The 27,289-nt window shown below is 40.0% G+C and overlaps 1 protein-coding gene across 2 annotated transcripts in view; it reads right to left on the bottom strand.

Annotated features, from left to right (window-relative positions):
• The window catches only part of LOC126162727 (pre-mRNA-splicing regulator WTAP), a 47,320-nt gene that overhangs the window by 11,048 nt on the left and 8,983 nt on the right, over nt 1-27,289 (bottom strand). Inside the window, exons 1-3 of one of the 2 annotated variants that reach the window (XM_049919388.1) lie at nt 21,941-25,994; nt 20,458-20,582; nt 1,536-1,714 (exon numbers count right to left, since the gene is read on the bottom strand). In XM_049919388.1, the coding sequence (XP_049775345.1) occupies nt 1,536-1,714; nt 20,458-20,472 (194 nt within the window). In that variant the 5' untranslated portion in view covers nt 20,473-20,582; nt 21,941-25,994. Of the gene's footprint in view, nt 1-1,535; nt 1,715-20,457; nt 20,583-21,940; nt 25,995-27,289 lie in introns of those variants that run through there. The other variant, XM_049919387.1, reaches the window with a different exon arrangement.

The raw sequence follows: 27,289 nt of genomic DNA, 5'->3' as shown, positions 1-27,289 counted from the left end.
CTAACATGTAGTGAATTAAATACATTTTATGACTACAGGAATCTACACGGAAGTGCCATAAAACTGGTACAGGCAAGAAATTTCAAATACAGAGAGATGTGAACAGGCAGAATACGGTGATGTAGTTGGCAACACCTATGTAGGACAACAAGTGTCTGGCACAGTTGTTAGACCGGTTACTGCTTCTACAATGGCAAGTTATCAGGATTTAAGTGAGTCTGAACTTGGTGTTACAGTTGGCACATGAGCTATGGGAGATAGCATCTTCGAAGTAGTCATGAAGGGGAATTTATGCAGTATAACCATTTCACAAGTGCACCGTGAATATCGGGAATCTGGTGAAACATCAAATCTCCGACATCGCAGCGGCTGGAAAAAGATCTTGCAAGAATGGGACCAATGATGACTAAAGAGAATTGTTTAACGTGACAGAAGTGCAACCCTTCCACAAATTGCAATGCTGAGACACCAACAAGTGTCAGCATGCAAACCATTCAACGAAACATCATCGATATGGGCTTTTGGAACCGAAGGGCCATTCGGTACCCTGATGACTACACAACACAAAGCTTTACGCTTCACCGGGGCCTGTCAACACTAACATTGGACTGTTGATGACTGAAAACATGTTGCCTGGTCAGATGAGTCATTTCAAATCGAATCGAGGGATGGACGTGTATGGGTATGGAGACAACCGCATGAATCCAGGGACCCTTCATGTCAGCAGGGTACTGTTCAAGCTGGTGCAGGCTCTGTAATTATCTGGGGCATGTGCAGTTGGAGTGATATGGCACCTCTGATATGTCTAGATATGACTGGCAGGTGACACACACGTAAGCATCCTGTATGATCATATGCACCCATTCATGTCAATTGTGCATTCTGATGGACTAGGGCAATTTCAGCAGGACAATGCTACACCCCACACTTCCAGAACTGCTACAGAGTGGCTCCTGGAACACTCTTCTGAGTTTAAACTTTTCCACTAGGCACCAAACTCCCCAGACGTGAACATTATTGAGCACATTTGGGATGCCTTGCAATGTGCTGTTTAGAAGAGATCTCCACCTCTCGTAATCTTATGGATTGATGGACAGCCCTGCAGGACTCATGGTATCAATTCCCTCTAGCACTACTTCAGACATTAGTCTAGTACATGCCACATCATGCACTTCCGCGTGCCCACAGGGGTCCTACACAATATTAGGCAGGTGTACCAGTTTCTTTGGCTCTTTAGTGTAAATTACATGTCGGATGATTATGGAGCAAGAAGTCAATGTATTTTAAATTATTTGAGCTCAGTGATTTTCTGTCATTTACTTATCAAGCTGAGAGACGTTTATAAATGATGATGGCAACTATCTTTAATATTCTGAAAAAATTTCTACAATTTCATTTTGTTCAAGATATTGGATATTTTATTAATATTTATATGTATCAGAAAATGTAATTATATTGAACATATCTGGAAAGTAATACAGTACAAAGGTCTAATAAAGAGCTTTTGTATAAAGTATGTCTGTAACAAAGCTGACCTGTCTGGTGTGAACTTCCAAGCACTGAGCTCATTCTGTGTCTCTTCCAAGCGTGCCCTTGTGGACAGCAGTTCCTGGCGCAGCCGCTGAAGTAGCAGATTCACTGAAGGATCAAGAAGTGCAGTGCGCAGAGCTGTTGCTCCTGGAGCTTGGGCAGCTTTCAGCTCCGCAATCTGATTCTGGAAGAAGAAGATGATGATGATTATTATTATTATTTAAACTGATTGTATAATTATCATGCACTTGTAAAAATGAGAATGCTCATTGATTTTTATAGTTTTTTCTTGCTAAGCATGAATACACTAAACAATTTCTGAGACATACTCAAAGTTTTTACTAATTAAAAAGCAAAGCAGACAGGTCTTCAAGAACCTTACAGCTGCTTATGCGATTTTCTTGAACATATTGTTTTAAGCAAAATCAAGTTGACTGGCTTGTACTTATTATAGATGATACTTCAATATCATTAAAAAATATTTAGACATTTTAAATCAGCTGTCTGAAATAAAAAAAGGTATACAGTGTTATATCATCAGAATGGAACCTCAGTTCCATTCCTTAGTGGCAATAAGATTAGCTACAATTTCTAAGTTTTGTCAAAATCCTAAAGAAATCAATTATTTCACAAGTTATGATTACAACCATTAATAAAATAAAAATTTGTGACTTTGTTTACAATCTCTACAGCTTAAATTTATGGTTTACTTCAGTATGAGGAATTCTACAGATTCTTTACATATATAAGTATCAACTAATGAGCCATTTGTGTGCACATCCACTCCAGTTACATAGCTAGCAGAAATTTACACAATGTCAAATGTTGACAACTTTACTTAATCTGTTATACTTGATTAATTAGGTCTCGTGTTGTAGCAACAAGATGCTCTCCTGGCTGCAAATTCAATCGTAAAATCACAGTGTTACACGTGAGTACGGCAATATGGACAATTGCATGGCATCAGAATAGAGGAGGGTAGTTGTTTTGATATGCAGCCTGAGCGGCTGGACCCTGCAGATACAGTCAACATAGGAATTGGGAGAATGTATCTTAAGATATGATTGATTCAGTACCATGGGAAACTGACTGAGTATTAACTTCTGGTTGAACCCGAACAGAAGTCTACACAAAAGAGTCAGTGATCCTTGTTAAGACAAATGGGATTCTAACTAGTGTAGCAGGACAAAACTGCCTATCTCAGCATCATTTTTTGGGAGTTTGTTACCAAACTACCAGGTATTGTGGAACAGTGGACTCTGAGTACTTTTTTTTGGGGGGGGGGGGGGGGGGAGGAGGAGAGGGGAGTAATACGAAGTCTGACTTTATCCAAGGACCAATAAATGGTTTGAGGTTAGGTGATTGCAATCTTGTGATCAAATTATTGAAACCCACTACTGGACATGGGCTGCAACGTAAGCAGGTAAACTACAGGTGGTATGGACCCCATCACGGATGTGCGCCATTTCAGAATAAAGTACTACTACGGATTCATAAGGTAATTGGGACAAAATTGGTAGTGACACCATCTGGATGCCCAATACAGAGATGACTTGAAGAAATTACAGAGATAGTATTTTGAGGTCTTTGAGAAGAGACCAGGTTTCTGCAATAATTTTTTGTGGCTAAAATCATGTTGTACGTATGTTTGTGTATGTATTCATACTGCTTTTATTTAGTTACGTTTAGACTGTGTTTCCAAGTGTTTTTTTTTTCCATATTCACTATTGTGATATTTATTTCTGTGCAAGTTTCACCTCATACATTACATTAGTTTTTAACACAATATTACAGAAATTGTACTAGAACCTGCAGCCACAGAAGTTGTTACCTGAATGTTAACACACTACCTCTCATCCTGTCCCAATTTCTAGATAGTGTTTCCCACATACTCCTTTCCTATACAATTTTGCTGCGAATGCCCTCATTCTTAACTTCATTTTCAGCATTGGCCTAGAGGACCACATGTCAAACACTTAAGTCTCTTCTTTTACAGTTTTGCCACAGTCCTTGTTTCACTTCCATACAATGCTGTAATCCAGACACACATTCTCTGAGATTTCTTTCTCAAATTAAGGACTATGTTTGATATTAGTAAACATGCTCTGGTGAAAAAGCTTCCTCTGGCTGTGCTAGTCTAGTCCTTATGTCCTTGCTTCATCTGTAATTCATTACTCTGCTTCTAAAGTAGAAGAATTCCTCCAATTCATTACTATGTTATCTCCAATTTGTAGGTTAAGTTTATCGCTACTCTTATTTTCTCATTGCTTCTACAAAATACATGTTGAGGAACAGGGGAGAAGGACTGCATCCTTGCATTACGAACTTTAATCTCTCTTGGTGGCCTGTTCCTACTGTTGTTTGGCTGGTTGGGGGTATAAAGGGACCAAACTACTGGGCCATCAGTCCCGTTTTCCTGATGCAAGCAAGGCTCAAGGTACAAATACACCCAAAAAACATTTGAGAAAATAAAAGGGGGAAAAGGAATGGGGAACCACAACTAAAAAGAAAATGAATGGAACGAACAAAAAATGGGGAAAACATACACCACAAGGAAAAGTAGAAGAAGGTATTAAAAACATAGATCAAGAAGGTATTAAAAACATAGATCAAATGGTCTGGGCTGGCTGATCACAATAATAGAGAATGAGACAGCCACTCTGAATCACATTAAAATGCCCACCCCAAAAAGACAAGGCGAGATGAACATATGAAGGGAAAAGGAGATTACCAAGACAAACAAATGCAAAGGAAGTGTGACAGAGTTAAAATGGAGGAAGGGTGGTAGCTTCTGAGAGAAGGCTAAATGCCCACCCTTCGATGGTACGATAAATACCCCCGGAACAATTGACTGGAATGGGGGAAAGAAATACAGTACAAGAAGAATGGGTAGCTCTGAGGGATGAAGTGGTGAAGGCAGCAGAGGATCAAGTAGGTAAAAAGACGCGGGCTAATATAAATCCTTGGGTAACAGAAGAAATATTGAATTTAATTGATGAAAGGAGAAAATATAAAAATGCAGTAAATGAAGCAGGCAAAAAGGAATACAAACGTCTCAAAAATGAAATCGACAGGAAGTGCAAAATGGCTAAGCAGGGATGGCTAGAGGACAAATGTAAGGATGTAGAGGCTTGTCTCACTAGGGGTAAGATAGATACTGCCTACAGGAAAATTAAAGAGACCTTTGGAGAGAAGAGAACCACTTGTATGAATATCAAGAGCTCAGATGGCAACCCAGTTCTAAGCAAAGAAGGGAAAGCAGAAAGGTGGAAGGAGTATATAGAGGGTTTATACAAGGGCGATGTACTTGAGGACAATATTATGGAAATGGAAGAGGATGTAGATGAAGATGAAATGGGAGATAAGATACTGCGTGAAGAGTTTGACAGAGCACTGAAAGACCTGAGTCAAAACAAGGCCCCGGGAGTAGACAACATTCCATTAGAACTACTGATGGCCTCGGGAGAGCCAGTCATGACAAAACTCTACCATCTGGTGAGCACGATGTATGAGACAGGCGAAATACCCTCAGACTTTAAGAAGAATATAATAATTCCAATCCCAAAGAAAGCAGGTGTTGACAGATGTGAAAGTTACCGAACTATCAGTTTAATAAGTCACAGCTGCAAAATACTAACGCGAATTCTTTACAAACGAATGGAAAAACTGGTAGAAGCCGACCTCGGGGAAGATCAGTTTGGATTCCGTAGAAATGTTTGAACACGTGAGGCAATACTGACCTTAAGACTTATCTTGGAAGAAAGATTAAGAAAAGGCAAACCTACATTTCTAGCATTTGTGGACTTAGAGAAAGCTTTTGACAATGTTGACTGGAATACTCTCTTTCAAATTCTGAAGGTGGCAGGGGTAAAATACAGGGAGCGAAAGGCTATTTACAATTTGTACAGAAACCAGATGGCAGTTATAAGAGTCGAGGGGCATGAAAGGGAAGCAGTGGTTGGGAAAGGAGTGAGACAGGGCTGTAGCCTCTCCCCGATGTTATTCAATCTGTATATTGAGCAAGCAGTAAAGGAAACAAAAGAAAAATTCGGAGTAGGTATTAAAATTCATGGAGAAGAAGTAAAAACTTTGAGGTTCGCCGATGACATTGTAATTCTGTCAGAGACAGCAAAGGACTTGGAAGAGCAGTTGAACGGAATGGACAGTGTCTTGAAAGGAGGATATAAGATGAACATCAACAAAAGCAAAACGAGGATAATGGAATGTAGTCAAATTAAGTCGGGTGATGCTGAGGGAATTAGATTAGGAAATGAGACACTTAAAGTAGTAAAGGAGTTTTGCTATTTAGGGAGTAAAATAACCGATGATGGTCGAAGTAGAGAGGATATAAAATGTAGACTGGCAATGGCAAGGAAAGCGTTTCTGAAGAAGAGAAATTTGTTAACATCGAGTATAGATTTAGGTGTCAGGAAGTCATTTCTGAAAGTATTTGTATGGAGTGTAGCCATGTATGGAAGTGAGACATGGACGGTAAATAGTTTGGACAAGAAGAGAATAGAAGCTTTCGAAATGTGGTGCTACAGAAGAATGCTGAAGATAAGGTGGGTAGATCACGTAACTAATGAGGAGGTATTGAATAGGATTGGGGAGAAGAGAAGTTTGTGGCACAACTTGACTAGAAGAAGGGACCGGTTGGTAGGACATGTTCTGAGGCATCGAGGGATCACAAATTTAGCATTGGAGGGCAGCGTGGAGGGTAAAAATCGTAGAGGGAGACCAAGAGATGAATACACTAAGCAGATTCAGAAGGATGTAGGTTGCAGTAGGTACTGGGAGATGAAGAAGCTTGCACAGGATAGAGTAGCATGGAGAGCTGCATCAAACCAGTCTCAGGACTGAAGACCACAACAACAACAACATGAATAAAACGTAAAGCTAAAGCTGCTGTTGAGGCATTGTTGCCCAACACTGAAGGTAGGGTGCTGGAAAGGTTAAAAGTCTGCCGCATAGCGGCTAAGAGTGGGCAGTCCAGCACAATGTGGACAACAGTCATATGTGAGCCACAGTGGCACCGAGGTGGGTCCTCACGATGAAGGAGGTACCAATGTATTAGGCACCTATGGCCAATGCGGAGCCGGCAGAGAACCGCATAGTCCCTGCGAGAGGCCTGTATGGAGGGCTTCCATACATTCGTTGTCCCCTTAATGGCACACAATTTGTTGTGTGTACTAAGATTATACCTTTCTATCTCCCAAAGCTGAAAAACCTTGCAGTGTAATGATTGCAGGTCAGTTAGGGGATGACGATCTCCAGAAATGGTTTCCGTGTAGCCTGTTTGGCCAGCCTGTTGGCGAGTTCATTTCCTGGTATTCCGTCGTGGCCTGTGGTCCACAAAAACACCACGGAACAACTGGACTGTTCCAGGGCATAGGTGGACTCCTGGATGGTCGCTACCAAAGGATGGTGGGGGTAGCACTAGTCGATAGCTTGTAGACTGCTCAAGGGGCCAGTACAGAGAAGAAACAGCTCGCCAGGGCACGAACGGACGCGCTCAACAGCACGAGAAATGGCCACCAGCTCTGCAGTGAAATGACTGCAGCTATCTGGCAAGAAGTGCTGTTCAATATGTTTCTATGAACATATGCGAAGTCAATGTGACCATCAGCCATCGAGCTGTCGGTGCAAACCACTTCATGGTCCAGGTACATGTCAAGAATCGAGAGGAAGTGACAGAGGAGAGCTGCTGGGGTTAACCGAGTCCTTAGGACCATTTGGAAGGTCCAGGCAAAGCTTTGGGCTTGGTGTACATGATGGAGGTGTACATGAATGGACCTCTAGTATAGGTGGGAAAACCAAGGACTCCATTTCAGATACAAGAGATTGGACAACAACCACAATCGTAAGCCCTCACCTGGGCCTCCAATGCAGGAGATGAACTGCCATGGGTGGCAAAAAGGAGGCAGTAAAATGGATGCTTAGGATAACTACAAATGTGTGCAACGTAACTGGCGAGCAGTTGTGCACACCTAACCTTCAATGGAGGGACTCTGGCCTCCACCACGACGTTGGTCACGGGACTCATCCTAAAAGCTCCCATTGCCAGTGGTGCACTGGGTCGAGTAAATGCAAAGCTGAGGGCGCCACCGACCCATAAACCAGACTCCCATAGTCAAGACAGGATTGAACAAGGGCTCTGTAGAGCTGCAGCAGCATAGAGCAATCTGCACCCCAGTTGGTGTTGCTCAAGCAGTGCAGGGCATTGAGGTGCTGCCAGCACTTCCGCTTCAGCTGACGAAGAGGAGGAAGCCATGTCAATTGGGCATTGAAAATCGGTCCTAAGGATCCATATGTCTCCATTACAGTGAGTGGATCCTCATTAAGGTAAAGTCCTGGTTTAAGATGAACGGTCCGATGCCGACAGAAGTGCATGATACACGACTTCGGGGCTGAAAACTGGAAGCCGTGGGTAGAGCCCAAGACTGCACTTTGTGGATGGCTCCCCAGAGGGCCGCTCAGCAACATCAGTACTGGTGGAGCAGTACGGAATGCAGAAGTCATCTGCATACAGGGAAGGCAAGACAGAATGCCCGACAGCTGCTGTTAGACCATTAATGGCCACTAAAAATAGAGATACACTCAATACAGAGCCCAGCGGGACCCCATTCTCCAGGATATGGTGGGAACTATGAGAGGCACCAACTTGGACACAGAAAGTACAGAGCGATAGGAAATTTTGGATAAAAATCTGAAGTAAACCCCGGAGACCCCAATCATAAAATGTGGCAAGGATATGATATCACCAGGTTGCGTCGTCAGCTTTTCGTAAATCAAAAAAGACAGCAACCAGGTGTTGGCATCTGGAAAAGGCTGTTTGGATGGCAGACTCGAGGGAAACTAGATTATGAGTGGTAGAGCGACCCTGGCAGAAACCACCCTGGCATAGAGCCAACAGGCCACATGACTCCAAGACCCAACATAACCGCCGACTTACAGTATGTCCTAACAGCTTACAAAGAACGTTGGTGAGGCTGATGGGTCGATAGCTATCCACATCAAGTGGGTATTTGCCAGTTTTGACCACTGGAATGATGGTGCTCTCTCACCATTGCGATGGAAAGATTCCATCACACCAGATCTGGTTGAAGATGACGAGGACATTTCACTTTTAGTCGGAAGAGAGATGTTTGATTATCTGACTGTGGATCCGATCTGGCCCAGGGGTTGTGTTGGGGCAATGTGCAAGGACGCTGAGGAGCTCTCACTCTGTAAATGGAGCTTTATAAGGTTCACTGTGACATTCAGTGAACAAGAGGGCTTTCATTTCCATCCATCGTTTGAGGGTGCAAAATGCTGGGGGATAATTCTCCGATGTGGAGGCTCAAGCATAGTGCTCAGCAAAGTGCTCGGCAACTGCATGTGCATCAGTAGATAACACACCATTGATGTTAATGCCAGTGACACCTGTCGGGATCTGGTACCCACAAACATGTATGATCTCTGTCCAGACATGGGAAGGTGACATATGGCACCCAATGGTCGAGACGTACCTCTCCCAACATTCCTGTTTCTGTCTTTTTATAAGCTGACGAACGTGGGCACAGAGCTGTTTAAAAGCTATTAGGTGCTCTAGGAAGAGTGATGCTTATGTGCTTTTACCGCTTATGACACTCTTTAATGGCCTCAGTGATTCCCAGCGACCAACCAAGGTACTCACTTTCGTCGCGGGCACCCTAAAGAACAAGGGATCCTGTTTTCCACTGCAGAAACGATCGTCCTAGTGACCCGCTCAACTACCACACTGATGGTACAGTGTGGGGGAGATTCAACATTCAACAGTGACAGCAGAGGTGAAAGCATCTCAGTCTGCCTTGCTTAAAGCTCATCTTGGTAGATGACAGAGGGAATGGCCCTTGAGGAGTGACAGGAAGATGGGAAAGTGGTCACTACCACACAAGTCATCGTGGGCTCTCCAGTGGACAGATAGGAGAAATCCTGGGCTGTAGAGGGATAAATAAATGGCCGACTAAGTGCCAGAGCTACACTGAAATAGGTGGAGGCCCCAGCATTTAAGAGGCAGAGGTCAAGTTGAGACAGGAAAGTTTCGACATCTCTACCTCTGCCAGTAAGCAAGGTGCCACCCCACCAGGGGTTATGGGCATTAAAATTTCCCAAGGTAGGAAAGGTTCAGGGAGTTGATGAACCAGTGCAGCCAATGCGTTCAGGGATACTGCACCATCTGGAGGAAGTTATACATTGCAGACACTTATTTCCTGCGTTGCCCTTATCGTGACAGCCACAGCTTCAAGAGGGGTTTGAAGAGGCACAGGTTCACTGCATACGGAGTTCAGGACATAGGCACAAACTCCACCTGACACTATTATAGTCGCTACGGTTCTTGTAATATCTCCTACAGCTGTGGAGGGCAGTGTTCCGCATTGTCGGGAACCAGGTTTCCTGGAGGGCAATGCAGAAAGAAGGTGTAAAGTTTAACAGTTGCCGTGGGTCAGCCAGTTGGTGGAAAAAACCGCAGCAATTCCACTAGAGGATGACGTTATCATGAGGCTGGAAAGGCATGAAGCATGCAAGGCAGCAGGTTATGCCTCAGGGTCACCTGCTGCCACCGACTGAGTATTTGTATCCATTTCTACTGTGGACGAGGCATCAGTGAGATCCAGGTCCTAAGGGGATGCTAAGATCTCCACCTCATCCTTAGGTGCAGAACTGGTAGGGAGTGGTAGTGTTGGGGCCACTGAAGGGTCCTTTTTCTTAGCAGACTTCTTTGTTTGTTTGCCCTCTCACTTTAGGGGATTGCTTAAGGCGTAGTGCCGTATACTGATCCTGCCTTGGAGGCGGTTAAGTGGGAGATGTGTCTCAGAGCTGGATAGTGACAGATGGTGACGCGAGACTGGACGCGCATGTAGTTTATGTATCAGCCGATAGAGGACGGTATTGGATAGGGTATGCATAAACAAAACTTCAGCATCTTAGATAATTACATCGGTAAAAAGTGCAGTTGTTAGGTTTACTATTTTGCAATTGGTTATTGATGAAAAGCACGGACTGACACGTGAGAATGTTGTTTTGATATTGGCTGCTGAATAAACTGACCAATGGTAAAGCAATATTCTTCACGCACCTTTCTCTGCTGGTAGAGAAGACTTAAGAGTATTCTAGAGAGGAGTTGGAGCCTAGCCATGAAACAGTTCGGATGTGTGTAGTAGTAGTAGAAGTTCCGATGGAAATGATAAGTTGCCGGATCTAGCAGTGTTTCATGCATTAAAAGTGTTGTAAAGTGAGAGCATAATTATTCCAATGGGTTGTAGAAATTTCGGAATTTTTAAGTGAATTTTGTGAGGAGAAAAAACATAAATTCCGTGTGGCGTATTGAGCAGGTCGGTGGCTAAAAACTGTGACTGCATTATGTACCAACAGACTTAATATTTGTCGAGCATTCTCAATCACAAACAATCCGTATTTTTGTAGCTATTACGTTTTCAGGATATGCAACATCATAAATTTGCTAACGTGAGTGAAAGGGATTGTGAGTGACTGTGTTAAGACTAGCAAGGGCTTGGCAGTGATACTTGTTCACCTAAGTTTCAGAATATATTAATTAAGGACAAAATTTCCAACCTTTCATTTCGTGTGAAAACTTTCTACCAAAACAATAGACTAGTGACTTTAATTGCAGCCTGGTTCATGTCGAAGTACAGTAGGTTTTGCTCGGCTTCCCTACTGATGATCTGCTGAGACAGTGTTCACAGGTAGGTGCAGGTTCATCATAAAGGGACAGAGGCAACCGCGCTGTCGCACGTGGTGCATCGGCTGGGAAACACTAAAGCCGTAGTATTTTTAATCTGCAGTCGAGAGAAAGATTTTGATGGACCGAACAGTGAATGTTAGCGAAAGAATTTAGTGAACCGGTACTAGCAGAAGTTTGAGCGGAATCCGTTTTGAGTTGCTGGAGCTGCAAGAAAGAAGATGATCCGCAACGGCTGCAGTAGCGACGGGAGCTCAGTGGAGCAGCAGATGGCATCTTAGCGGTGGCGGCGAGCAGTACAACGGGGCAGCGCGGCCAGGAAACTGTTACGGCAGCCGCAGGGGATCGTACATCATACTCACAGATTCAACACGCCGAGGCTGCAGCATTCGACAAAAGATCAGTCAACTTTGTTACATCTGTTGTGTGTGTGTGTGTGTGTGTGTGTGTGTGTGTGTGTGTGTGTGTGTGTGTGTGTGTGTGTGTGTGCGTGCTGAAAGACTTGAGAAACACGACAAGTGATAAAGATTTTGTGAATACGGTGAACAGGGTGTATACGTGGACGAGGATAAAAATTCTTGGATTTCCTGGTTAAAAATACACTTTCTCCTGGATGAAAATACACTTTTCTGTGTTAAGTAACAGTATACTTTTCCTCCAAACTGTAAAACTTATTAATCCTTTCAATGGTTGTGGTTTTATACACCCGCATAGAATTTCCCAGTACTTTAGAAAACGAAACTCAGGGGAAAAAACACGTTTTGGAAAGATGTCTGATGTGCAGCAACATGTACATTGCATATTTTCGTATTACGAAAGTATAAATACGAATTCCATCAAACACCGCATGTTACTTTCCGAAGGATTGAAATCGAGATAGTGATGCACTTTTGTAAGCCAGTCGTAGCTCATGTCAAGCCATCTCGCCAGCCGATGACAGCGGATATTCGGAGCGTAGGACACGTGATGTAGTCAGCCAATAGCGACATCACTGTTAATCAGTGCGAACACACAAATAGGAAAACGTAATGGTTTAAATTAATATACATAGCGTTGCTACAAGAAAAAAAAAGCTTTCACGTATAATGTTGGATTAATAAGCTGCAAGAGAAGCTAAGCTTTAACACATAAAGTTGATCTTTTTTGCGCGTGTTACACTTTAAGATTCATCACACAAATACGCCAGTAAAATTTTTAACAACAACATAAAGGTCCGATCTTCTGGGCTCAAAAATATTCTAAATGGTCGTCCTCAAAGATTTGATTTTTGAATGAGAGTCAGAAATTTACTTTACTTGAAAATAACGCTTTTCAAACAATAATTCGGAAAATATTCCCGCGACCTGTTAGAAATAGATTCGTTTCAGCAGTTGCACCAGATGGCAGGCGTCGCCGCACTTGTGCAACTACGATGACGCAGAAAACCCGTACGTTCGTGTGTAATCTTACATTATGTCATAAAAGAAACAAGTTATTAGCGAATACTCCAAGAGTATGGGAATTTTGTGAACCATATTAAAAGGTAATTTGGCTTAAAGTGCCCATTCCTATGTCCATATTCAGATGTAAATTTTCTTGGGAGTACCAGTACTGTATTATCTCATGTTTGGTTCTTTATTATGGCATAATGCCATACGTGCTAGAAGATGAAAACGTGAACTTGAAATGCAGCGAACAGTTGAAACTAGCCAATAGTGTGGAGTTAAACACTTCGTTTCAAATAAATTGACCGCCTCAGCAGAAAAGATTAATAAAAGTCAAATTTCTTTAACAAACCGAGAAAAAAAAAACACAACAACTTCTTTGTTCTGCAAGGCGATTAATGGTTGACTGTCAGAAAGGTGGAAACATATTTTAGCCTTCCGTAATTATGTGAATGAATTTTAATTCACCTGATAGCTGCCGGCCACAGAAATCTGTTTTGTTTTCATTTGACGTGAGAGCAATAAACGAAGAGGAAACAACAAAATCAATAAACGTAAACACGGGTTACGTGGAGACTACCCCCTCCCCACTACAACTCAGACTGCTGTGTGCATCACGTCCGGATCTACGATATTTCCGAACCGGGACAATATTAGATAGTGGCGCTCCCCCTCCCTCGAGCGTTTGAGGCAGGGCGCGGAAAATTTAAAAAAATCTTCATTTTGTAGCGCACATCTTTCTGAAGAGTCTGATACATGAAACATATATGTTTGAGGGAACTTAAGACATGTCATTTGGTCTTAAGTGTGCCGAAGTGCAGTGCCACGCCTCTTCCCACAGCATTCTTCCATCACACGTCTCTGTATTTCGCTCTGTGGAATTCAAACGTGTAATATTTTGTAATGGAAGCCATCAAACTATATTCAGGCCAGTGCAAATTAAAATGTCCTGTGGTGCCTCTCCTGCCCCAGTCGGCCGGTTTGACATCTACATCTACTTCCATACTCCGCAAGCGACCTGACGGTGTGTGGCAGAGGGTACTTTGAGTATATCGGTTCTCCCTTCTATTCCAGTCTCATATTGTTCGTGGAAAGAAAGATTGTCGGTATGCCTCTGTGTGGGCTCTAATCTCTCTGATTTTATTCTCATTGACTCATCACGAGATATATGTAGAAGGGAGCAATATACTGCTTGACTCCTCGGTGAAGGTATGTTCTCGAAACTTCAACAAAAGCCTGTACCGAGCTACTGAGTGTCTCTCTTGCAGAGTCTTCCACTGGAATATATCTATCATCTCCGTAACGTTTTCGCGATTACTAAATGATCCTGTACTGAAGTGCTCTGCTCTCCGTTGGATCTTCTCTATCTCTTCTATCAACCCTATCTGGTACGGATCCCACACTGGTGAGCAGTATTCAAGCAGTGGGCGAACAAATGTACTGTAACCTACTTCCTTTGTTTTCGGACTGCATTTCCTTAGGATTCTTCCAATGAATCTCAGTCTGGCATCTGCTTTACCGACAATTAATTTTATATGGTCATTCCATTTGAAATCACTCCCAATGTCTACTCCCAGATAATTTATGGAATTAACTGCTTCCACTTGCTGACCTGCTATATTGTAGCTAAATATGGCTCTGAGCACTATGGGATTTAACAGCTGAGGTCATCAGTCCCCTAGACTTAGAACTACTTAAACCTAACTAACCTAAGGACATCACACACATCCATGCCCGAGGCAGGACAGGGTGTATACGGGGACAAGGAAAAAAAATTCCCGGATTATTCCCGGATTTCTCCCGGATATCCCGTTGTAAAAAATATCGAAAATACACTTTTTTTGTGCTAAGTGACAGTAGGTTTTCCGTAGATTTTCCCTCGGAACTGTAAAATTTATCAATCCTTTGAATGGTTAACGTTTTACATAATCGCGTAGAACTTCCCGAAAAATAAAAGAAAAGACGGAGCAGAGAAGTTTTGGAGAAACTTTTAATAAAAAAAAAAAGGAGAGAAGTTTTGGAAAGACCTTTGATTTGCAGCAACATATACGCTGCATATTTTTGTATTATGAAAGTATAAATTCGAATTGCACTAAACACAGCGCGTTAGTTTCCGGAACGATGCAACCGAGGTTGCTATGTCCTTTTGTAAGTGAGTCATATCTCAAGCCGCGAGATCTCGCCAGCCGATGATAGCAGCTATTCATAGCATAGGACACGTGTTATAGTCAGCCAATAGCAAGATTACTGGTTACATAGCGCGAACACACAAGAGGAAAAGTTAACGGTTTAAATTAATGTACACGGTACCGTATATCTACAAGAAAAGCTAAGCTTTCACATATAATATTGGTCTCTAAGATTTACACGCTACAATAGAAGTTAAACTTTCACATGTAATATTGATCTTTTTTTGCGTGTGTTATACTTCAAGATACATCACACAACTGTGCCAGTAAATTTAAAATTATGACATAAATGCCTCGGCTCGAAATTCTTGTAAGTGGCTGGTCCTCAAACTGTTCAGTTTCGAACGCTCTGTGATTTAGATGTCCATTCCACTTTCTCACATGTAACATAATTCATCGTGCGTGAAAAGAAATTTCCTTTGAAAGTAACGCTTTTGTAACCACCGTTCGCAATACTGTTAGAAATAGGTTCGATTTACCAGTTGCCAGAGAGCTCCAGAAAACGCATTATTGTGCGTGTGCAACTGCAGTGGTGTAGGAAGCCCGCATGTTCGTGTGTATAAAGCACTAAGAGATTACATCGCACCATGAAAGAAACAGGGCATCAGAGGATACTCCAACGAGCATCGAAATTTTGTAAACCATACTAAAATGCATAATTTGGCTTGAAGTGCAAATTGGCTTTTTCCAGATTCACAATGAAGTAGGTCCCATCTGATATTAAGTTTTCAGTGTGGGTTTTGGAATGTAAATTTTCTTGGAGTACCAGTACTCTACGATCTCATGTTTGGTTCTTTATTATGGCGTAATGCCATACATGGCAGAAGATGATAACGTGCACTTGAAATTCAGCGAACAGTTGGAACTAGCCAGTACTGTAGAATGAAACACTTCGTTTCAAATAAAATGATTGCCTCAGCGGAATTTCTTTAGAAAACTTGCAAAAATAACTTCATTCTTCTGCAAGGCGATTAATGCTTGACTGCCACTAACTTGGAAAGAAAATAAAATCAGAAATTGAAATTAATAATATATTTTTGCCGTCCGTAATTATGTGAATGTATTTTAATTCACTTGATAGCTCCCGGCCACAGAAATCCGTTTTGTTTTCATTTGACTGTGGAGCTGTACACGAAGAGAAGCATCGAAATTACTTAACGTAAACACGGGTCACGTAGGACTAACCCCCTCCCCACTACAACTCTGTGCAAGCGCGAATCTGGCAGCTAGGGCGCGCGAGAAAAATTTTTCTCGTTTGCATCTGGCTGCTTGCTGCTACTACCGATACAACTAACAGCCAAACTTCAAGTAGCGGGAAGCGGTAGAAGGTACTGCTTATACGCGAGTCAAATGCGCATGCGCAACAGACCGCTGGCAACTGGTCAAACGAACCTAATGTGAACAGTTGTTACGTCATGCTCATAGCAAGCAGTTTATTGTTACGAAGAATTGCAGTCTACGCCCTACGGCCTTTGACATATTTTTGCTATCTGCGAACGCTTGTGCGTGCATGGTGTTTATTGTCCTAAATTGCACATTTCCTTTGCCACTAAAGTTTTATTTTTTTCCCTCTCGTTTATATTTTATTGCTGCAGTTCTCCAGTAGCCAGGATACAATAACATTCTTTGCTAGAGAATCAATACTGCAGTCAAAATCACAAAAATTTAACAGAAAGCTAAAACAATGAAAAATTCCCGGAATTCCGAAAAATTCCCGGGTTTTTCCCGGTTTTCTCCCGGATGAAAAAATTCCCGGGTTTTTCCCGGTTGTCCCGGGTCGTATACACCCTGCAGGATTTGAACCTGCGACCGTAGCGGTCGCGCGGTTCCAGACTAAGGCGCCTAGAATCGCTCGGCCACACTGGCTAGCCTGTCGCTAAATAATAAAGGATCTTTCTTTCTATGTATTCGCAGCACATTCACTTGTCTACATTGAGATTCAATTGTCATTCCCTGCACCATGCGTCAATTCGTTGCAGATCCTCCTGTCCTCTTAAAATAATAAACTCACAATTAATACTGGATGGGATTATTTGTAACTGGAAGAACAAGAATTCTTTAGAAAATTTGCACTCTTTATTGCCTATTAGCTAATAACTTGCTGTTTTGTGTGACATAAAATTAAATATAGGATACATAAAACCAGTAAAGACAGGAGACAAGCAAGGCAGTACACATTTCTTCAATTCTTAAGTCCTAGCATTTCTCTCTCTCTAATCTTGCTACAACTTTACATGGCGTGCTTTCCTTTCTTGGAAAGAATCTATTACCTCATCAAAGCTCGTCAACGTTTTGCTACAGGAAAAAACAAAATATCGTTGTTTAATACTAGAAAAGCTGTTAATACAAATAGTACCCACGACTGGTGTGGCTTCTTGAACTGATTACGTGTATTTTGTCACTGTCTGCTAGATAAAATGAAATAGGCCTGCCTAACATTCCAGCAATTGTTACACACACCAAATAAACGAGACTGTTTTGGCACAAATGGTCATTTTTATAACACGGCAGAATATAATTCACGAAGTACCAATATTAAATGCCTATTAGGCCTACTACAAGCAAAAAGTTTTATGTTAGGAAATTGTTTCACATTTCATTCATACTCTGTAGCTTCTGAAGCATGAGATCGAAAAGCAGTAGTACGGAATTTTTATATAAATTTGGAATTGTCATATTCTTCCGTAACTTGGGGGAGTCCCCGTTTCTTCTCCTTCCTCGTTCTAACAAACAATCTTGTCATCACTAATTCTGTAACTATTCCTGCCTGTGTCAAAATTTATTCTCTGGTTAACTTTACAAACCTTGCCACAACCACCGGTTTAGTTATCCCGCATTTATTTTCCAGTTAGGCGTTATTACGTGTTCGTACAACGCGTTTTCCACGCTCCCTCCAGAATAGAACTTTAGCGGCTCCTAGCCGGAGACACTATAACTGGCCCTTAGTAGTGTAGCGGTCTGGCCAAAAATTTTCTGTCAAAATTTTATTTTCTTGGATCACTGAGAACACAATATGTAATCTTTGTTGCCTGTGATTCCTGTTAGTAGTTTATTTCCACTCTGGTTGTCTGAATCTATGGAATTCTCTAGTAATTATAACAACGCTGATCATTTGCAAATCCACTCAACCACATAAACAGCGATTGTCATTCACCCTTACGTTTGAACGAAATTGCATTGCAATGTCAAAGAAGTCGACAGCGTGTATTGCACGTAGACCCATCCCCTTTTGTTTGCAGGAAAGTTTATTTCTAGATGTGATGGGGATTCCCCTGGCACAGACATCACATACACTATGCACGCATTCAAAAATCAACTTACGATTCATTCATGAATAAACATAGAATTTGATCAAAAATGTTCAAAAACCAACAGAGATGCGTTCAAAATCATTGGGTAATCGATAGACCAACGTGCGCTGGATGCTAGGTGCTTTGTGAAACAAGGTCTTTTTACTCAATAATATGAATTTGCCCCCCCCCCCCCCACACCAAAACTTCCGCCTGGGGTAAATACCCCGGTTTGCCCCTGGCCCCTGGCCCCTAGTTCCGTGCCTGTTGGGCAAACGTGAATCTGGCAGCTTAGGCGCACCAGTAAAATTTTTTCGGATAGCATCTGGCTGCTTGCTGCTATTGCTTCCTGCTAACTGCCACACTTCTGTAGCCTGAAGCGGGAGAAGGTACTACTCATACACGACTCGACTGCACATGCTCATAAGCTCGCTCGCAACCGATCAAACGAATCTAATGTAAACAGTTGTGACGTCACGTTCGTCGGAGGCAATCTGTTGTTATGAAACATTGCATAGTCTTCCTAAAGCCTTTGACACATTTTGCTGTTGGCAGACGCTTGTATGAGCACTGTGTTTTGTTCTTGTATATGGTGCATTTCCTTTGCAAGTTAAGTTTTACCTTTTTTTCTCTCGTTTGTGTTTTATTGCTGCAGTATTATTCTGCAGTAGCGAGAGACAGTAATATTCTTTGTTAGAGTATTCGTTCTTACCAGTTAAAGTTAAAAAAATATAACTTAAAACTAAGACAATGAAAAATTCCCGGAATTCTAGAAAATTCCCGGGTTTTTCCCGGTTTTGTCCCGGATGAAAAAATTCCTGGGTTTTTCCTACATCTCCCGGTTGTCCCGGGTCGTATACACCCTGGTGAAGGAGGAAGAACTTACTTTCAGTGTGAGTGCTTCACACACTAGCACACCTGAACAGAGGGAAGGAGTAGATGTTAAAATAAAAGGGGAACTTTTTGATGACATTTCTATGTTATTTACGGACAGTGGAATTGAGTCTGCTTCAAGTATGTCTGTTAATGTAACTAGTGGGGATAATGCTAATCCTAAAAGTGACATTAAGCATGAACTCGGTAACAATCAGTTGTGTGATGATTGTGTTGGTAATGTTACTGAATCAAATGTGTCAAATGTGGATACCAAATTTGGTATAGTTCCAGTGGAACAGTGATGCCAAAAATGGAACTTGGAAGTATGCAGGAAATGTTTGCAGCTTTAATGGGCTCTATACAAGGAAAAACTAATTTGGCTGAAAAAATTAATAGTAAACTTGAAAAACTTGACAGTGGTTTTACTGAAAAAATTAGTAAACTTGACAGTGGTTTTAATGAAAAAATTAGTAAACTTAATGGTGGATTTAAAGAAAAACTTGAAAAGCAGACTGCTGTTTTAAAAGAAATGTGGGAAAATGTATTGAAGTCATTAGAAAATAAAGTAGATGACAAAATTTCTCGAGTTGAGAATAACTGCAAAAGTTCTGTCAGCATTGTAAAAGGTGAATTAACAGATGCTTTGAAAAGAGTTGCTGTTAGAAACAAACAGAGAGTAGATGAAATTAAAGAATGTATCCAAAAGGTAGTACAGGTTAAAATAGCAGCTGTAGAACTTGTATGTGAAATTGTTCACAAAGTGTTAGCCAGTAAAATCAGTTCTGAATCTGCCAAATGTATGAACGAAGTAAAAACTGTGTCTGAACGAGTGGATGAGTCTGATAAAAATGTTCTTCAGCTAACTAACCAAGTAGAAGATGTGGAAAGTAGGTTGGATGAGCATGATAGTAGACTATGCCAAGTTGAAAATAACCTCAAACATGGAATTAACAGTAGTGGGTGTAGTTTTGTGGTAGAATCATCTGAAATTTCATATGTCACTAACAGACAGGGAAGGAAGTCAGCCATGTCCTTTTCAAAGGCACCATCCTGGCATTTGCCTGAAGCAATTTAGTGAAACCAGGGAAAACCTAAATCAGGATGGCTGGACGTGGGTTTAAACCGCCATTCTCATGAATGCGAGTCCAGTCTACTATCCACTGCATCACCTTGATTGGTCCACAACTGGGATTGCAGCCAGTTGTCACTGAAAGATACTTATGACTTTGATGTACCATACTTCCTCTACATAAATTATGAAGATACATACTTCTTAAATAGGATGACTCGGCAGTTAACAAAGTTGCAAAATATAGTACTAGAACAATGTACAGAATATAATTTACCAATAGCTGCCAGTTGTATTTAACACATAGTTTGGAAGAAACCATCAGTATAGTACAACCTGTTATTTTCAAATAACTTACAGCATATTCCTGCATTTCCTGTTCCTTGGTGGCAAGTCGCCGCACCAAAACTTTCTCCCTGTGTGAGGATTCAATATGTTGCTGTCTTATACGATCCTCCGATTCTCGCAGATTATTCAATTCAGCTGAAACCAAAAATTGGAAATTCTTATTCAGTCATGAGAAATACATCACACTACATTATAGCTTGTCTTACAATAACTGAACATTTTTTTATTTTCTCTCTTCCTCTCCAACCACAAAACAGATTCTGACAACAACTTTACTGAGCATTATCCAATGAATGTTTTTCTGTCTTTGTGCTTTTGCTGCTAAATCTTTCCTTTTAAATATTGTAAAATACACTTTGTAGTGAACAGAAAATAACAATGCTATTACTCTTTGCAACGTAAAGGCACATTCAGTACAGTATTAAATAAATACAGTATTAAATAAATTTCATAACTTTAAAGATGAAATGCATTTCATGGTTCCTACATTCCTTGTCATTTATTCATGGATTTAGCACTTGTTTCCTACTTTGTAATATCTTCATACCTTCCTACATCCTACACACCTAAATGAGGAACCCATATTTTTCAACTCTTATTCCTATAATTAACAAGAGAACCAGACTTTCTAAAATATTGGGAATAATAGTTCATGTGGTTATGTCTCACTGCTAAATGCACTGCCAGTTTAAAATTGAATCTAAGGCATCTTTAAAATCTGGATGTTAATTTCAACTTATAATTTATCTGAAACAGACACAAACAGAACATTTCTGACTTAACTGTATGATTCTGCTGGATACAAAATATGAAACCACAAAAGTAGCTGAAGTAAAGGATTACAAAAGTAGCTTCTAGCTGAACACAATATGTTTACAAGGGTATTTCAATCAGAAGGACGAAGTGCATATGTGTGAAGTGCAGGTCACAAAACTCCTCAAGACACTGGCTACTAACACCAGACTGCATGAGAATAGATAGAATGAAGACATGAAGATATTGATAAATTTACAAATAAAAACTTACAATGACATTTATTAGAAACTGTTCTAATTTTTTCCTTAAAGGATTTGACTTACATATATAGTGTCATAGTAACAACTAAGATATATTATTCATATTTTTTAATATAGAGCTAGGTTCTTTTGCCAATAAATAATTTAGGAATGACATATAGAACCACTAACATAATGGCAGTAAAGCTAGGCATAAACTTTAAAACTTTTTTGTTTTATATCACCAAGCACAGATAAAGGAACTAGTACAACATGGATATTTTTAATCAGATAGTCAACGCTGTTTCCTGCCCTACATGAACTTGGGATAAATATGCTGAAATTACAATAAAAATAGTTTTTATAGCCTTTACAAAAAAAAAAAAAAAAAAAAAAATTCTCCTATAACACTCAAAATGTTCTGCAGCTCCACTGAAATGCTCAATAACCTATTGCACTACTTGAATAGCCAATCTTTACATTAGAATTGCAACTTACTTCATTTATGTGTATGGTAATGTTTCACTTCCCAGCCACACAACTGCCTTCGTGGAACTGCATGCACCATGTGTGCACCAATACACATAAATGTACAATAAGACTGAAGTATGACGGCTTCCAGCTCACAGTGGATGAAATTTTCTAAGCAGGCACAGCAATCTCGAAGCCTTCATGATGTTTCAGCTTTGCACATGCACCCATATCTTGCACTGTACACCATCTATGTAGGTATCACTTAAATGCCACTTGAAAACCATATTCAATACACTTTCACCTCTGAATTTTACCCCCAACAGTAGAACAAACAAGCACCACACTTTTGTCACAACACAAACCAATGCAGCATAACAGCAAGAGACAATGTATTCTTCCATTTCTTGTATTTCATACACATAAATGTTTTGCAAAACACAATAGATCAATGTAATGTAAAGTTTAAAAGTATATACATATTAAACAAATGTTCAGATATATTAAATGAGTAAATATGCTTCAGCCTTTGCCTTTCTTCACTACTTATTGTATTAAATGTTCTTTGTCTGACACGCAATGAACATGTCAAAAATGGAAAGTTTGTGAATAATTTTGCAAATAATACATTGAAATCCATTTCCCTGTTCTCTTCAGCACAAAATGCAATTGTCACTCTATATATCTTGATTATAATGATCATACATGCAACAAAAGGTGGAAAGTAAAGCGAATACTTATTTAGTTATCAACAGTACAATGTATTGTTTGCAAAGTGCTGCAATCAACCGACTGATTAACCATAATTTTAAAAAAGCACGGGTTCTCAGGAGAGCAAAAGTTGCTACTTCCAGGGAGAAAATGTGTATGAAATCCAGGAATCATAAAAATAATTAACTTTTCCTCTATTCATATATAGATCAACACAAAACTCTATTAAAAAATTAAGGAAATCTTATTTCTGATGCATGTACTCAGAAACATTTTATCAGATCACCTGAGGATAGCAGTGTCAGAATCTCAGTGGTTCCTTTTCATACACTGCACACAGTTTGTTCAGAAGAAATATTGAAATGGAAAAAACATGATTCTAGGAATTTGAGAAATATGCAAATACTTCTTTACCATTGTAATTTCCTATTAAGAATAGGTATGCAAAAGAAATCTCATACTCGAAGATGAGGTACAACAAGGATACTGTGATTTGGCCTATGTAAACTCCTCGAGTGCCATTTTTCCTTGTTTTCAAGTCATACATTGCTGACAATAGGAAGACTGAATTAAAGGAGCACTTTCCCCAAATGAGTATCAGCCCTGGTTGGGAACACAGGTTACAAAACAAAAATTTCCACAAATGCTGAACATGGAAACTGAAAACTATTGTAAATATACTGACGATGTGCTGCAAGCAGTTGAGTTACAATTGTCAAAATATCAGAGGAGTTGCATTGTTTCATGACCACCTGGTACCCATACACAAATTTTTAGTCACTTGTGACTTTTCTCTTCTAGTTCCAAAATTTCACAAATCCATTATTTATAATTTCATTCAACATTAATAAGTACCAATTTCAATACTATGAAAGAAGCAAAAGGATGCTGCAGTTTCAATTATGTGCATTATTAAACATTAGTGCAAGTGAAGCTGTCTTGCTTTCTTTCAAATATACCAACTAACACAATTAGAACTTGGACCGCTATAAAACAGCGTAAGGGGGGAAATGCCAGCTTGAAACTTTCAATTGGGGTGTGAACATGCACACCTTTTGTCGACATCACTCTTTTGGAGACTTTAAAAATTTAATTACAAAGTAATCTATGTTCTTGAAAAATAACATGGTGCACTAACAGCATTGTTTCCCCAGAGGAAGCACATGTCTATTAAGTTTTAACTATATATGTCAGAACATGTAAAGAGGAACCTGTGTCATTGTCAAAGGATGGTTTGAAGTCTACAATCTTTTAACACATTATATCATCAAACAGAATGTAGCATTGCACTATCACCAAAATAAAAAATAATAATGTTGTTATTAACTATAATAGGCAGACAATCTTCATAATGCATAGTTAGTAAGCTCTAAGTAGACATAATACCTTTTTCAATCAATTTGGTACAAGTGATGACAAAGGAAAATGAAACTGAGGAACTTTTTAAATATGTAGGGTTACTGGTCTACAAGTGAACTAACTGATAATGCTGGTAATGTTATGTGCTTGCTTCAATATTTTGTTTTGAGAGAAGTTGGAGATACTGAGAAGGAAAGGTACAGAAAATATCTGTGGTCTTCCAGCAATGATTAATGTGGATATACTGAAACACCTAAGCCAGTTGCAGGCTTCACTTTACACACACATTATCTCGACTCATTTATCTGCCTTAGACAACGAGCAATTTAACTGATGTCAACAACAACTGCCTTACAGAAATGACTAGGAGTAGGAGATTAGTGTTTAATGTCCTGTCAACAATGAGGTCATTGGAGATGGAACAAAAGCTCGGATTAGGGAAGGCTGGGGAAGGAAATAGGCAATGCTCTCTATCAAAGCAGCTATCTTGGCAGTTGCCTGAAGTGATTTAGGGAAATCACACAAAACCTAAATCAGGATGGCCAGACGCAGGTTTGAATAGCCATCCTCCCGCATCGAGTCCAGTGTGCTAACCACTGTGCCACCCCATTCAACAGAAATGACTAGAAAACATCAAAATACTTTGTGCTAGAACTGTATTGTTAAACCCAGAATTTTGTCAATTGTGAATTATATCAAGGAAAAAAGTCTGGTAAGTGAGTGGTACGGGATAGTTGGAAAACAGCTGATAAGACTGGTATTAGAACTGTTTCTGTAAAATATAATTTTATGATAAGGTTTGTTTATGCTTTGAGATTTTATGATTTATGATATTCATGAGCATTTAAATGGTAATCTGAAGACAAGAAATGCATTTACATACATTATTAACATTAATTTGACCACCCTCAGACTGTTACATCGCTGCAATTCACAACAGAATGGATACACCCAACTTATGAACTGCTTCCAGAATTCCACACCGATTTGTTAAACTGTGCACAATTTACCTGCATCAAATCATGTTGCAAAATGTATGAACCAAACTTATTCCCAAAAACTGACCACACATGTTTAGTGATGTGTTAATCACATACACTATTTAAATTCATAGTGCAAACGTAAGCCCCACAGAAAGCCATAAAACTGGGGCTCATAAAAGCAAACAGCCACCATCACAAAAATATTATCAACAGCATGTAATGCACTGTATATGCTTCTCTGGACATCTGTCATATACAAAGGTAGTCTACTAATAGAAACAAAGTGATAGATGAACAACTGAACCAGCCTCCTGCCATCCAAACATTAACAATTCACATTGCTCAACACCATGCCTCATTCTAAAGCAGGACTGAAGGTGATCAAAGTTTGGCAATTGCTATCTGTACACAAGAACTGGGTGGTTATAAATAAAGAGCAGCTACTCATGAAGGTCCAGTGTGGACTGTAATTATCATATGGCAGCGAAACTTTGTAGATATGCTAATGTGTTAATGTGGAATCGATTTATGCTGTAAAAAAAATTAGTTACAATTTTGCCACCAGGTGCAAATTTGGCACTGTACAGCATCTCGTCAACACCACTGGTGGTCATATTGAACAAACTGTATAGGTGGTGGTTAAAACAAAAATTAGCATTATACCTTTCTACTTGTTTGACCTTTTCTGCCCATCCCATTACTAAACCATTACATATGAAAATATTTCTATACGTCTTTCTTGCATTCACAATGCCAGACTTGCACCTAGTGGCCAAAATTAGAACTAACTTTTTTCCAGCATAAATCTGTTCCCCATTAACGATTTATACCAAGTTTCACTGCCATACGATAATTGCAGCCTACACTGGACCTCTATGAGTAGCTGCACTTAGTCTGTGTACCTACCTACTACAACTAATCAAGCTAAAAAGATGTATCCTCAGAGTCTGATATTTGGTCAACCACAAAGACAGAAAAATAATACAGAACCTGTTGTGCAGCAGATAACTTCACAGCAATATCACAGTGCAACCCTACAACACGAACAATCAGTTTTACTATATCAAAAAACTTGGGGGACTTTCCCTGGACAAATATTTCTGTAATGTAGATAACCATTTGCAGTGGAATCAAAAATTTTGTCTTTAGTTCTGGTGCCATATATATGAAGAGCTATGTGTGTGATGAAAGCTGTATAAAAGCTTGCTACAACAGATGATACGGAACCTTCAAAGGTTTTCAATATTTTAACCATCCAAGCACATACAATTTTGTCAATGTGGATAAGCATTCAGAAACTGATGGCAAAGAAGCTCATGAGGTATAAGTTACAGAATCACTACTAATTAGATCATGGATGGTCTGCAGACCCACAGAAATGTGTCTTTAATGACATTCTTTTGGTATGGCAACAAAAAAAGTTTACTTGTGATAGACCAGCGAACATGACACACTACATCAATCCCAAAGGCTTCACCTAAAATTGAACATTTGTTCTATTAATACCATTAACTACCCAAAAATCTAAAAATTATACCATGGTTACATTCCACAAACCCAAACAGTTAGTAAGAAGCACTACCTATAAATAATTAAAGTTAAAAATGGAACTGACAACAGTTTTTGACACCACGTAGCCAGCGAAGCCTCTGCATCAACAGAAGCCTTTGATACTGCTTTGTCAACACTCATTCAAGTCACCATTCAACCTAACATATACCTTGGGCTATGCTACGGAACAGTATGTCACCACAACAAAGATTTCGTATTAGCATACACTGGCTTCGGCAACTCAAAACAAAATGAGCTTACACTTCAACTTGAGAAAATCTTAAAATTCTTTTAATCCAATGCACACGTTGAACTATAATACAGATCAATCCATTACAACAATCCACATTCCAAAAATAATGTAGAAGCAAAATTGTTGTCAGAGTTCTGTTTTCTTTCTGTTTGTGCTTGTGTGACATTGCACGATACATTATTACACCCCAGTAATAAAAGACACAGGGTACCCTCAGGTGCAACTGACACCATTCATCAATGTAACATACAATAAATAAATTTAACAAGATGATTTGCTTATTATACGTGATCCAGAAGTTTACAGACAAATATGTTTCCATTTACTACTATTCTTACTCTTTGTGCTGCCTGTTCCAAAGTAAAAATCTTTGTGCAATGCTATACCACAGGATGGGCAGGGGGGGAGGGGGGGGGGAAGGTCATGTTCAGGCAGAATGCAGACTACTAGTATAAAAACATGTGGCCTTAGTAAGAATTTATTGAAATGGGATTTATGATTTGTTAGCTGAGAATGAGG

Source organism: Schistocerca cancellata, chromosome 2 (assembly GCF_023864275.1).
Source record: "Schistocerca cancellata isolate TAMUIC-IGC-003103 chromosome 2, iqSchCanc2.1, whole genome shotgun sequence".
Classification (NCBI taxonomy): Eukaryota; Metazoa; Arthropoda; class Insecta; order Orthoptera; family Acrididae; genus Schistocerca; species Schistocerca cancellata.
Note: the sequence above shows the minus strand (reverse complement) of the source record. Positions and strands in the feature narration are given on the sequence as shown.